This window comes from Beta vulgaris, chromosome 8, assembly GCF_026745355.1.
Source record: "Beta vulgaris subsp. vulgaris cultivar EL10 chromosome 8, EL10.2, whole genome shotgun sequence".
Lineage (NCBI taxonomy): Eukaryota > Viridiplantae > Streptophyta > Magnoliopsida > Caryophyllales > Amaranthaceae > Beta > Beta vulgaris.
Window position 1 is genome coordinate 5,257,748 of NC_079209.1, and position 15,235 is coordinate 5,272,982.

Genomic DNA, 15,235 nt, shown 5'->3' on the forward strand with positions numbered 1-15,235 from the left:
TGTCAGTATTAAGACAAATATAAATGTGTGTGTTAGTGTTAATATTGTTATTATACTTGAAAATCGGGGAGTAAGTTATACGAATTAGAACCAAAATCCAATCCAATACAAATCAAATTATTAACTTTGGAATTGACTCGAACTAGTTTTGGATCGGATCGAGATTAATTTTAATTTGTTTAAAAATTGGATTTTTGGATTGGTCTGAACTTAGGGTGTTTGGATCCAAAAATTCAAAATAACCGTATAGAAAATAAGCCTTATAATTATGTATTTGTATATTTGGTATTCGATTTACGTGTTTTCAATAAAATTTATGGGTTCTAATGAATTATTAGTCTGAATTTTTATGGGATTGTGTGATTACCTTTGTTATTGAACACTTTATTTTGTTGCATGTGTTTTAATTATTTCATCAAAATAATATAGTTCAAAATTTTGGACATCTCGGATTAGATCCAATCTCATGTTTGAAAATTTAGATTAGATTGGTTTGGATTGAAACTCTAAGTGGTTTAGATTTGGTTTGAAAAAATTGAAAACCAAATTTTACAAGGATTGGATTGGATTATGCCTAAATTCACCATACACCAAATTTTCACCCCTACTTAACAATGTAGAATTTTTAGAGGAGGAAAGAGAGAAACTTGGAGAGATCATAAAGACTGCATTTATATATATTTCTCAGACTAGTAGAAAAAGGATGATTTGCGTCCCCGAATTTGTGTCGCACAGACACGGAAGTGACGCAAATTACCTTTGTGCGTCGCATGACAAAGAACACTCGACGCAAAACATCAATATTCATATCAGCATACGAGCAATATGCGTCGCACCGTATGTAAGTGCGACGCAAATTACCTTTGTGCGTCGCACCTAGCTCCGCGTGCGACGCATACTAAGCTTGTCAAGTGGGGGATTGAGCCTAATGTGCGTCGCACCCAGTCCACCATCCGACGCACATTGGCCCAAATCCTAAAAACGCGTCCCTCTCCCTCACTTAACCTAATTAGTCATTTCATTTTCATCTCCAGCCGTTTCATCTCCTTCCTTCTCTCTCCTCCTCCTCTCCCTCTCCCTCACTCAACTGTAATTCTCCTCCGTAATATGCATCGAAGATCTTCTCTCTCTCTCTCTTTCATTCGTCGAACTTCATCATCTCAGATGAAATCGGTCGAAGTTGGTTCGTTTCACTTCTAGAAGTTCGTTTCTTTGGCACCGATCATCTCAGCATTTCATTGTTTGTTTGGCACCGATCTCAGAACTTAGATCTCAGAATTTAGATCTCAGCATTTCATTTTTTTCTTTGGCACCGATAAAATCGATCAGGTATTTCGTGTTTCGTTTGTTTAATCGTTTTCTCGTTTTCAGATCTTTAATCGATCAGGTATTTCATTTTTTTTCTCGTTGTAGAAGTTCGTTCGTTTAATCGTTTTTTCGTTTAATCGTTTTCTCGTTTTCAGATCTCAAATAGATCTCAGCATTTCACTTCTAGAAGTTCGTTTCTTTGGCGCCTCTAGGGTTTATTTTTCAGATCTAGGATTTTCTTTCAAATTTTTAGTTATGAAATTCCTTTTCTCGTTTTCAGATCTTAAATTTTTGTTTATTCGTTTTCAGGCTTGTCCGATGAAGGTTTTCCGGTCATGAACGATCTCCTTTGCACCGCCATCTGAAATATCGACAATATTATTGGTTTTTTTGAGTTTTTTTCAGTTCACTCCCATATTTTGTATATCGATTTTATTGTTGTGGAGTTGTATATCTGTAATTTTATTTAATTGATTTTCTGTAATTTATGTATTCTTTTTTCCGTAATTTTATTTTATTGTTGTGGAGTTGTATTCGGTTTTTTGTATATCATTTTATCTGGTTATTATTGCGTTTGCAACAGAACATATCCTTCATTGATTTCCAGTCATGAACGTTTCTGTAATTAATTTTCTTTTCCCTCTCAAAAAAAAACATCAATTTGCATCGCACGTATCCCAAGGTACGACGCAAATCAGTCATCTGCGTCGCACCCTAGGAGATGTGCGACGCACATTACAGCTCTATGTTGGCTGGGCAGCCTCATCTGCGTCGCACCGTATATAACGTGCGACGCAAATAACTACTTAATCTGCGTGGTTTCCACATACGACGCAGATTGTTTCTTAGTCATTTGCGTCGAGGGCTTTGGCGTCGTACAAGGGTCCGACACAAATAGGCGCCTCACATCCGACGCAAATTGCCTTTTCTGTACGGCACACAAATGAATAAACAAAGTAGCCTAGGCATACAAAACACTACGAATAATATGAACCACTACTTACCCACTACTTGCTATCCCACTAAATATACCATTACATAGGCCACTACTTGTTAGCCCACTAACTAACTATTACCATCTCCAAATTTGTTGATGCACTTCTCATCAACCTTCCATGAATGAATAGAGCACTTCTCAACATAAACTCTCTTCGACGTAGTCTTATAAATTTGACCACATCCGCTACTAAAATTTCGGAAATCGTGTCTGCATTGACTACGTATTTCCACCATTATCAGATTGTCAATTATCTGATTTTCTTGTGAAGGTTGCCCCATCACCCTTAATATTTACTCCCTCTTTTTTATAGTAACCGAAAATAATCCGTGGGTTAAAAGGAAACCCATCCACACATCTAAGAAAACCATTACTTGTCATGGTTAAACAAATAAAAAACTCATAACTTTTCTCCCACTGTTTTTTTTTTAAAAATATATATTTTTTACAACACTCTTTCACTCCACTTTTTTTTCTTCTTCCTTTTCTTCTTCATTTCTCTCTACTCTTTTTTTTAAGGATCTTATCTGATGCTCTTTATACCATATAGAATCTTTAGAGGAGGAAAGAGAGAAACTTGGAGAGATTATAAAGACTACATTTTTATATATTTGTCACATACAAATGAATAAACAAAGTAGCTTAGATATACAAAGTACTACTAATAATATGAACCACTACATAACCCACTACTTGCTATCCCACTAAATAGACCATTATATATGCCACTACTTGTTTGCCCATTATAATTACTAACAACTAGTCCTAACTATTCGGAAAATTGTTTGACTAATTTTGGAGCATAATCCAACAAAAAATTAGTACTTGTGCTTCAAAATTTAAAAAGCCTTTAGGTATTATATACTACCTCCGATTCTTAAAAGTGCAACATTTTTCTTATTTGGAATAGTCACAATAAGTGCAACCAAGCTCAAAATGGTAAAAAAAGTTCAATATTATTACAAATATGCCACCAAAAAGCAAGAGGGGACCACAACTTTTTTGTTTCATCACTTGAATTACTCTACTTTATTGTGGTCCCAACTTTCTCTCTCTACATTCCTTGGTATTCCCCCACTTTCTCTATGTTGCACTTATTAAGAAACAGATGAAGTATAAAGCATTAGAAGCAAACATGGCTAATCTCATATAAGAGTTATTACAGAGGAACAAAATATAGAGGAAAATTCCAACATTTTCAATTCAGTTCAACCCAATTAAGTCATATCATATTCATCCATCAATTCATGTTCAAGTAGCTTCATCTTTCTTTCTTCGAGTAAATTTTTGACGTAATTAATTGCATCTTCCATTTTAGCATCAAGGTATTCTTTGAAGTATAATAATATTGAAAAATATGATAAGTATACATCATATCTTTATAAAACGAAACCTAAATGCTTCTCAAAATACAAGAAGTTTTATTTTTAATCATCAAAACATTATAACAAAATTATATTGCTGACATAAATTTCAGCATGACAGACAGATACATCCGATCCATCCCTTATTTTATTACTCATCTCTCGGCTTGATCGCGACTAGAAGTTTAGGATTGGTGAAACTTTCATCCGAACATGATGTCTTGCTAACGATAGGGGCAAAGCTACATGACAAATCCCAATTGGTCTTCGTTTCCCAAGGCATTTCAAGCTAATTTTGTGACGATAATGGTTCACTAAAAGCGAATTTTTTGGGCGAGAATTAGATGATGGTGACTTTGGAGATTGAAAAGAAGAATGTGGTTCCAATGGAAGAAAAATAGCCTTGTTGATATCATTAAGCAGGGAATCCTTCGAGTCGAAATGGTTGGCCGAGTTGTAGAACATTTGAAACACTTTTAGTGCTGTTAAATGAAGCATTTTGCAAGGCTTTGGTAATTCAGCATCATATTCATCCATCAATGCATGTTCAAGTAGCTTCATCTTGCTTTCTTCGAGTAGATTTTTGACGTAATTAATTGCATCTTCCATTTTAGCATCAGGGTATTCTTTCAAGTATAATAATATTGAGTTGATTTTGCCATCTCTAACCTCTCTCTGCAACATCAGATATAGATGTATTAGTTTTGTGATATTCTATGGACTATAACTGAGTAATCATGTTAAAAAGTAGATACCATATGTTTTAAGGCCTTATTCTTTACTTGATTGGTACAAAGATCTTTAAGGTAAACAAGAATGGCAGAAAACTTGTGAGATACCTAGATCATGTGATCTTTATCACTAAAAGAGTGATTTCAAAAATACAGAGAAATATTTTGGTAGAGTATTTCTTTCTCTATTAATTCTTTGAAACTTATTGAATTAATTAGGATTAAAATTAACTTCTATTGTACAAAAGTGCTAATTTATATATGCCGATGAAGACTAATTTTGTTTGTTATGAGTATGAGAAGTATATTAATCATCATCATAGAATATTGAGCATTCTAATATATTGCCTAGTCAGCTTTATACAACTGTTTTATGGTCCTTAGGTTGATTTGTATAGGTGTCCCTTATTTTGTTAGTTTGTACACATGATCCTAAGATATTTCATGTGTCCTAGGATATATATACAATGATGTAATAGTGCAGTGCCGCATCAAGGGAGAATGGGAGATAGGTTGATAAACCTTGTAAACACATACATAGAAATAGAGAGAAAGAGTGACAATGATTAGTGTTCACATAAAACCAAGTTTGCGTCTTTGAGAAATTTTTTATGGTATCAGATCAAGTTTAGTGATATCATTTGCCATTTTTGTTTCTTCAAATTTCCAGAGGCTCAAAACACATTATTAAAAGGTTGAGACTTTATTCTTCTCAAATTAATAGAAAAATCAACTAAAAAATCAATAGAAAGTAACACCAACTAAAACCTTTATAAAGATCTGCACTTTGTTACTGTCAATGAGAATGCAACAACACCTTTTGGAGGAATTTTGTTTAATGGTGCAAACTTTCTCAATTGGAACAGAAGCATTAGGATTGCTCTTGGAGCAAAGAATAAACTGAGTTTCTTTGAAGATAAACACCCTACGCCTTCATCTGGAGCAGATGAAATTCAGAAATGGACAAGATGTGACTATATGGTCAGATCTTGGATCCTGGCTACTATGAAGGCTGAAATTGCAAGCACTCTTGTAGCAATCCAATCTACCACGCGGCCAACAAGCCGTGGAATGAAATAGTTGAGAGATGTGGTCAAACTAACCCCCCTCAACTATATCAAGTAAAAAAGGAGTTGCGGGATCTCAAGCAAAACAACTTGAGTGTGAGTGAATACTACTGCAAATTGAAAGATTTACCTGATCTGAGTGTGGATGTGGTGCTATGGAGAAATGCAAAAGTGACTTGGCTAAATAAATATCTAAGAGAGAGTCAGACAACAAACTTATGAAGTTCTTAAATTGGCTTAATGATGGATATGAACAGATGAAGACTAACTTCCTTGGTATGGACCCTCTACAGTCCGTAAACAAGGTTTATAATCTTGAAATGCAGGTTGAAAACCAGAAGCAAGTTCCCATGGAAATCAGTATTAGGCTTAGATGAGTGCCCTAGCTGTCAACAGACATTCACAAAGCTTGGCTTCTCTTCAATATTTTCAGAAGAAGGATTACAAAAGGATGAAGGTGGAGGAATATAAGAAGATGAAGAACGAAAAAGATATGAAGAAATGTGAGTATTGTGGTACGAAGGGGCACATTAAAGCTGAATGTTTTTAGATAGTGGTATACCGTGAATAGTACAAGGGATCGAAAAGAAAAATCACATTCAAGGAGCAGCAAACTTGTCAAGACACATGAATTTGAATTTTATGGCAATAATCCTTTGGATTTTGCTTCACAGGGAGAGAACATTACTGGTAACACTGATGGCAATTTAAGTTCATCTCTTGTTCAGGAACTAATCAAGGCTATAGGAGACAAGCAAGGAGGAGACACTGCTAGTTCTAACAATTTTCCAGGTAAAGAGGTTGTATTTAATGCTGCAAACCAACATCATAACTCTTGTTGTAAGACTTGGCTCATTGATTCTGGAGCAAGTGACCATATAATAGAGAAAAAACATATTCTAGGTAACTTAAAAACTCTAAGTAAAGAGATTAGGAAAGGGTTACCAGGTGGAAAAGTGAAGGTAGTAACAGAAGTGGGCAATGTGAGGTTAAATGATGATATTGTTCTGAGAAATGTGTTATACATTGATGATTTCAAATACAACTTACTATTTGTATCTAAAATGTTGAAAGAAAATGATTTGAAAATGAACTTTGACAAGCATGAGTGCTTTTTGCAGGGCCTTTCCATTGATGAAACTATGGAGTTCGGTAGAAATAACTTGTTTAGCTGCTGAATTGGAGAAGAAAGAATTGAATAGCTGTAATAAATTTCATAAACTCAGTTTGATTCACAATAGATTAGGTCATGTGTCTGTTTCAAAGATGAAACATTTGTATTTTTGTAAATGTGAAAACCTAAGTGAACATTTTTATAATACTTGTGGTGTAGCTAAACATCGCGAGCTTCCTTTTATGCATAGTAAATCAATTGCAGTGAATATATTTGAACTGATTCATGTTGATCTTTGGGGTCCATATAGGTGAAAAACCATTGCAGGTGGAAGCTACTTTCTCATATTGTGGATGACCATAGTATAGTAACCTAGACACATTTGCTCTCAAATAAAGAGTAAGTGAAAGGTGTCTCTTGGTGAGTTTCTTTCTCATGTTGAAAATCACTTCAGCACCAAGGTAATGACCTTGAGAAGTGACAATTGAAGTGAACATTTTCAAGCAAATTATTGTGAGGTTTTTTTGCTAAGGTATAAGTCATCAAAGAAGAATTGTAGGTGTTCCATAACATAATCCAAGAGTGGAAAGAAAACACATATTCTTGTTTGAAAAAGCAAGATGCATAAAATTTCATGCAGGGATGCCAAGTTATCTCTGGGGTGAGTGCATCTTAGTTGCAACTCATCCCATCAACCTTCTACCCAGTGCTATAATCAACTGAGAAACTCCCTATAAAATTTTGTTGAACAAAGATCTTAGTTATGACCATCTGAGGGTCATAATAACCTTATTTTATGCAATTCCTCAAAAACCTTCAGATAAGTTTGCTCCTAAAGGGCTCAGATAAGTAAAATCTTCTCTCCAATTAGCTTGCTATAGTGACACCTAACCAACAGATGATCCTGAGCTTCCACTACCAAACCACAACTTTGGCACAAACCAGACTCATTGATGCCATATTTGTGAAACCTCTCTGTTGTCTATAATATGTTTTTCATTATCAAGCAACCAAAAATCGATGCTTTGGAACAACAAGCCTAATCCAAATATACTTGTCCCAATGGAATTTTATTTGCTCACCATCAAAAACTTATACATCTCTGTAATAGAGTAAGAATCCCTATTATGGAGTTGATATAAACTAATCACACTCTTCCAATTTTCCTTCACTTCACAAATTTTCCTCCAATACCAACTTGAATCTATTGGAGGAGTATACTGCCATCAATCATCTCCCTTAATATATAGTTTATTGACCCATTTGAGCCATAAACTATCCTTCTTTGCACTTATAGGGCAAATGTACCTTCCCAAAGCAGCACATTTCCAAGTCTGAATATTTCTTATTCCTAAGCCACCAACATACCTTGAAATGCACACCTGGTCCCAAGCAACTTTCGCAACAGACTTGCTTAATTGATCACCACCCCCATAAATAGGCTTTGCAAACTCTTTCAACCTCTTGAAGAATAGATTAAGGAATTAGGAAGATCTAAGCCCAATAGATATGCACAATCATAAGAATAGAATTATCTAAGACTAATCTACCTTGATAAGATATATTACTGCTCTTCCACACCCTAATTCTAGAAGTCATTTTATCAATTAGGCCAAGACATTCCATAGCAGCAATTTTCTTATGACAAATAGGAACACCTAAGTATCTGAAGGGAATTTGATCCTTCTTGAAACTAGTTACATCCAACACCCTCTGAATCTCATCATGACCCATACCAACTATGTAAATTCAGTTTTACTCTTATTAGCCTCCAAACCATACACTTCTAAAAAGTTTTGAAAACCACTAAGCATCATATAAATAGACAGAAAATCCCCATTTATAAGATCACATCATCTAGTAAAACACAAATGATTAAGTTTCAAACCCACACATCTAGGATGCAACTTAAACTGCTCCTAAACACCTACAACCTTTAGCACTCTAGTGAGGTGTTCCATACAAATAACAAACAAAAGAGGGGACATAGGATCCCCTTGTCTTAGGCCCCCTTTCCTTCAAAGAAACCAAACATCTCACCATTCAATATCAAGAAGAATCTAGGAGAACTCATACACTCCATAACGAGATGAACAAACCTATCACGGAATTTCCGAGCATGAAGCATCTCCTCAAAGAACTCCCAATGGATAAAGTCATAGGATTTCTTCATATCCATTTTAATAATACAACCAGGTTTTGCATTTTTTTCTCCCATAATGTTTCATAATATCCTGACATATAAGGATATTATGAGCAATAAAACACCCCTGAATAAAAGCTCCTTGATTACCAGCAAGAATATATATCAAGCAAAACGAACTTAATTCTCTTACAAATGATCTTTGTAATACATTTGTAAATAGAATTACAACAGGCTATTGTTCTATATTCAGTCACATTGCTTGGACATTTGACTTTAAAAATCAAAGTTAAGATAGTTTTGTTAACCTCTTTTAACAATTTTTCTGAATTTAAGAAATCCAAAACTGCAGCAGTAACATCATTGCCAAGTATTACCCAAGAGTCTTTGTAGAAGAAGAAACCAAAATAATCTGGAATAGGACAAAGAGCCTCCTTTGCCTCCTCTTCTATCACAGGCTGAAGGACAGTAGCAATTTGCATCTCACTGAGAATTGGACCCTCACTAATCACTTATTCTTGAATTCTATCCTTTCTCATCTTAGCAGTACCCATAAACATTGGTAGTGTTCAAGTAAAGCAGCTTGGACACCATTAATATTATGCACCCACTGCCATTCATGTCATGAATGCAGTAAACATTATTTTGCATCCTTATTGCTTTTATAGATTGATGAATTTTTTTGACTATTTTCATCATCACCTATATTCCAAGTAATCTTTGCCTTCTGTTGAAGAAAATAAATATACATATCATGAATCTTCCTTTAATCCTTGACATCATTCCTCTCTTAATCACAGACTTCACTATCCCCTGGGTTCATATGCATCTTCATTTGGCAATCTTGAAGTTATCTGAAAGCCTGCTCATCAGCAACTTAGATGTTATTGAATTCATTTCTATTCAAGCCTTTCGAAACCTGCTTCACATTCTTCAATCTCTGCACTACTTTGCCAGTCAAAGACCCATGAATATCAGTTTGCCAGCTTTCTATTACCAGTCTTTCAATATCAAGAGCCTCTCTCCACATCTTATAATATCTAAAAGGAGTTTTTCCCCTGTAACACCATGACATCTTACCAGAACAGGTTTGTGATCAAAATATCCCTCATTCATGAAAAAGCTTCAGTTCATGTAGGAAATTGATCAAGCAATTTATGATTTTTCAACACCTGTCAAATATGCTAAAAACCCTATCCCCCATTACTATTTGTTGTTCCAAGTGAAGAAACAACCCATAAAGATGTGATCTGAACTACATTCAGCAACACATCTTTGGAAAGCTTTCATTTCATATTCCTTCACCATTGTTCCAATCCTCTCCTCTCTATACAGAACACAATTAAAATAACCCTTCACAAGCCAGGCTTTGTCTATCTTATCAGACAACATCTTCAGATCCTTCCATAACTCCTCGCTAAGGCTAGCACTATTAAAAACATACACTATGGTGAAGAAGAAACCCGCCCCACCGCTAACAGGAATAATGCAACAATGCATCAATTGAGCTGTCATAAGCATAATTATAACATGAAACCTTACTGAGTTCCAAGCAATCACAATCCTTCCTCTAGGATGGCAGGATGAATTAGAGGTAAAACATCAGCCTGAGAAAACATTTTTATATAGAATCCCCATTTTATTCACCTTCATGTTAGTCTCTAAGAGACTAAAAAATCCAAGGGACTTATACTAGTGGAAAAAAACGGAAGGGTTGAAGTCAAAAAAGCCCTAAGGGCTGCGTCTTTGGCTAGCAGCCCTTTCTATAGCTGCCCTTCACTTTTAGTGAAGGGCTGCGGTTAAGGCCCAAAATCGCAGCCCTTCCAATATGGAAGGGCTGCGGTTTTGGGCCTCAAACGCAGCCTTTCTTTGTATAAAGGGTTGCGGTTTTGACCATAACCGCAGCCCTTTTGACCCAAAAAAAATAAAAAATATTTTTTTTTCTTTGCATTTTTTCACTAAACAGAATTGTAAGGCTTATGCTAAACAGAAAATGTCTTGAAGTATATAGAACACAATATTGGAACACACATTGTCCCGCTATGAAAAGCTTATGCTAAATAGCATGATTAACTTTAATCCATACATGAAAATCATAAATCTGAGCCATTGAAACGCAAACCCTCCCAACCGAAAGTCCCAATATCAAAACGAAAATGAAAAAAAAAGGAACGAAAATAAAAAAGAACGAACGGAAATGAAAAAAAAGGGAACGAAAATTAAAAAAAAATGAACGAAAATGAAAAAAAAAATGAACAAAAATGAAAAAAAAAACGAACGAAAATACAAAACAGAAAAACTATAGATCTGAAATTACATGAACATTAGTCAAAACAAAGATCAAGAAATTTTTAGATCTTGAAAACGAAAAATCATCACTTGTTGCTGTTGTTGCTTAAGCGGAGTTCGACGACGACGAAGAGATGGTCGGAGCTCGACCGAAAGAGAAAAGGACGAACGACGAGGAACAATACGGTGCGGCAAGGCGGCGCAGGTCAACAAACGACGAACCCTCATTGAGAGGTAAAGGAACGAATATTCGCTACCGTCGGAGGGTGAGAGAGAATGAATATTTGTTGTTGTGGAAGGAGCGTGAGAGATAAGGGAGAAGGAAGGACGTGAGAGAGGAGAGAGAATGAGGGAGAAGAGAAGGAAGGAGAATGAGCCCGCTTAATATGTTAAGTGCGCGATTAATTCCTTTCAATATTGTTTTTTAAAAAAAGCCCATAAAGGGCTGCGTTTTTTAGAAAACGAAGCACTTCACTAAAAGGGCTGCGGTTTTTGCATTGACCGCAAGCCTTCTTAAGTGAAGGGCTGCGGTTTTTGGGCTAATTAACCGTAGCCCTTCACTAAGAAAAGGGCTGCGTTTTAAAAAAAACGCAACCCTTGCAGTGCAGCCCTTCCGTTTTTTTCCACTAGTGTATATATATTATAATTAAAACCAAGCAATTTGCTAACATCTTTCTGTTTCTCTGTGCAATTAATCCCTCGAACGTTCCACAATAGCATACTATCCATGTTCACCCAGGAACTCCCCTCCTCTGTCAATCATTACACTTACTTTCTCACATAACACATGTCCCACCATCACCTCCTCAAGTACAATATCATCCAACACAGCAAATGAATCATATGTAGTTGTAGGCTTTGGTGTAGTAGCAGATCTCCTTGCTGAATTATTCACTAATTAAAATCCATTTGACTTGTCAAGAGTATGCTCCCCACCTTGAAAGTTCTGTACAGTCACCGCCTCCTTAGGGGTCTTCTTGGCTCTCCATTCTTGTCGAACCACACTCTTTTTACATTCATCTTTCCTATGTCCCAATCGTTTGCAAATAGAGCATAGGACCAACTTCCATTCATAGATCACATCAAAAACAGTCTAAGTTCCTTTCTCATTGATGAAATCCAACTAATCTGGAAACTCCTGATCCAGTTTCTCCTCAATGAGAACCCTGGCATATTGCAACTTCTCACACTTACCAGTAGCTTGTTCGACTTTCACAAACTTGCCAATCCTAGCCACTAACTTCTTCAAGCAATTTTCATTCCAATATTTAAAATCTAACCTAAATTGAACCCAAGTAGGCAACACATCAAATGATTCTTTCATCACATCCATTTCAGGATCCCACGCTTTCAAAATCAAGCGTTTGCTATCAAAAAAATAGTTAGTTCCCGCCAAAATCTCATCTATCTTATTATCCATTATGCAAAAATGAACAATAAACACCCCCTTTCTTCAAAACAACAAACTTATTGACCCCATATTCCTCCAAATCCTTCTAATAAATAAATCCCTCCATCACATATGAAGACTAATAGTTGGCTTTTTAAAATTTTGATAAATATTTTTGTTGATATTTTAGTGTCAGTGTCATATGCAATTAGAGTAGATAATATTTTACTTGGATAAAATGAATTTTGTAATATGATTATAATTAAACTAGACCAAATCGATTATTACTAACTTTTGTAAGTTTAAAATAACATAACCTATAAAACTTTTACCAATAGAGTATATCATAAACGAGTTAGTTTAATGGCACATCATTTCATGTGCTTTGAGGTCAGGGTTAAAAAATAATTTTCATAAATGATTTAATGTATATCGAAGTACTATCATGTAATCTTGTTAACTTTTATCTCAGATAAAAAAAAATTTCAATTTTTTCTAATGTATTCTTATAACTTCTATAGCGCCATAATAGTCTTTGCATTTTTTTTTTCATTATTCATCGGGAATTAGTCTTCAAAATTATATTCTCGAAAAGCTTTACTAATACGTATCAGTCTTCTCCACTTTGATCCACCATTAAGAAAATTTAACATATTAAAAATAAATTACCTTATAATTTTCAAAACTCGTGCTAATAGTAATACGGTCCAAGGGAGTAAAACTTTACCTCATACCCTTGTAGGTCATTCAATAAACGACAGCATATCATGAGAAGTTTTGTGATATCTTCATATTTAGAAGGATTAAGTTTGTGAGGGGATAAGCTCGGTGTCAGAAAGCATGAAGCTTGAAGAACCATTAAGTGTGCAGCAACAGATATCGACCCAGTTTCCAAGTAAGATGCCATCGACGGAATTTGCCCTGTTTTACTCCATCTTGCTTCCGTTAGCCATGTAGAAATTACTTCATTCCACTTCAAAATGAACACGCAAAGAGGAGTAAGTGTGACAATTTAATATGTTCATTTGTATTCATAGAGAATATAGAAATCAAAGTCGTTGGTGTCATGCATGTTTTACATATATGTTTATAAATACTTTATATGTTCTTTTTCTAGTTATATCATTTTACTTTTTAGGAACAAACTTTCAAAACCATGATTACCATGTATAACAATTAATTCATGTATGAAATATATAATATGTATCATATGTGAATTTGTCAAAGTCATTTGGAGCCGTATATTGAAGATAAAAAAAAAATTACAATACGCCATTAAGCATATGAATGTTTTCCCCCGAAAAAAAAAGCATATGAATGTTAAAAAATGTGCTTTAAACGGTTTAAAAGCAAATAGTTGCAGCGTAAGGAACCGAGCATAGAGTATGAACTAATAAATATGAACAATACACAAGAAAGTAGCGCAATGGATTTAGATGTGAAGAATACTAAACCATCTTTTGAAAGAACTTACTATTTTTCGAATATTGTGAGTTATGTCGATTCCATTTTGATCAAAGTACTCTTGTGCTACCTCCCTAACAAAATTATCCAGCGCATCAAAAAGGATCCAGCTAGGACCTTTTAAGCCTTTGTTATTCCATCTACATAGTAAAAACAGACATTTAGATATATACACCCATAAATTAAAAAGGAAACTTTTTCACGATAGCCCCCAATTTTTAGGTTTTCTACGTGGTAGCATTTTAGGTAAATTCTGTTAAGTTATCGTTACTTTTGACATTTATTAATCTGGCACGTGAAATCGATAATTTTTCGACACCCAAAACAAGTATTTCTGATATTTTTTGACAATGAAAGAGCAGGGCCCATTTCGTCCTTAAAGACTCGATTATTGGTCGGAATTGTGATTATGCTATTATATCAATCGCAATATATACCTTTCCACTGCCTTTGCAAGGATTTGCAGCTCATCAAGTGATCCTTCCATGTCGAAATAGTCATCCAAAACAGTTATAAGCACCGCATTTTTTGCGATGATTACTCGAACATTGGACTCACAAGGAAGTGAAGTGGACGCGGTGGCAATAGCAAAGTAGCAATAAGTTGTTTTCTCTCGAGCAAATCCCATGTCCATAAGACCACGCACCTTAGACCACCTAAATGGGATGGTAATCATAAATATATAACCGAATAAAAGAAGCAAATAAGAATAAAGGTTAATTTAATGCTTTTGTATTATGCATTTTACTACATAATATTTTCCTATGTAAAATAACATTGTTGATGGGGTGTTACATTTCGGAATTGATCAACTAATCAAAGGTGGCTCATTCTACTCGAATAGAATTTATATGAAATATTGAGCAAGCTCATTACCTTATGATTTCTTTCAGTTCTTGCTGGTAAACCTCTTGTCTAAGCTCATAATTGTGTTTTGCTAGTTGAAGCAGATCCTTATCATCGAGACATGATATTCTGTTCGATAAGAAAATATTGTGTTGAAGTTTTGTGTAAGATTAATTACATTGACTAGAAAGAAGATATAGTTGTGTTCATGATACCTATAATATGAGGATTTCCCTAACCAAATAGGGCTCTCTTTGTTGGCACTTTCAATCCACTCTCTCTGCTCCAAGTGGTCCATTCTGGCCAGCCAAGGGATAGCAAGTTCACACTTAATCTACAATGTAAATGAACAAATTTAAGTCAATTCGTAAAACACAACAATAATTATTAACAAAAACTCTGTCGAAAAAAGAATTATCTCCATCTAATTCGACAAGAGATCCAGCCTTGTTTTGTTGTCGAGAAATTACCAAAAAATTAAAGTCTACTATATATGTTGAGAATAATATTAGGGTTAAACTC

General features: G+C 34.9%; 1 protein-coding gene across 1 annotated transcript in view; it reads right to left on the reverse strand.

The window, feature by feature from the left end:
• Window positions 1-3,747: 3,747 nt before the first annotated feature.
• LOC104900853 (S-linalool synthase-like) overlaps window positions 3,748-15,235 on the reverse strand; it is a 29,331-nt gene continuing 17,843 nt past the window's right edge. Inside the window, exons 5-10 of the mRNA XM_010688381.3 lie at window positions 14,929-15,047; window positions 14,744-14,842; window positions 14,305-14,523; window positions 13,878-14,007; window positions 13,131-13,376; window positions 3,748-4,344 (exon numbers count right to left, since the gene is read on the reverse strand). Coding sequence (XP_010686683.3) covers window positions 3,847-4,344; window positions 13,131-13,376; window positions 13,878-14,007; window positions 14,305-14,523; window positions 14,744-14,842; window positions 14,929-15,047 — 1,311 coding nt within the window. The 3' untranslated portion in view covers window positions 3,748-3,846. The remainder of the gene's footprint in view (window positions 4,345-13,130; window positions 13,377-13,877; window positions 14,008-14,304; window positions 14,524-14,743; window positions 14,843-14,928; window positions 15,048-15,235) is intronic.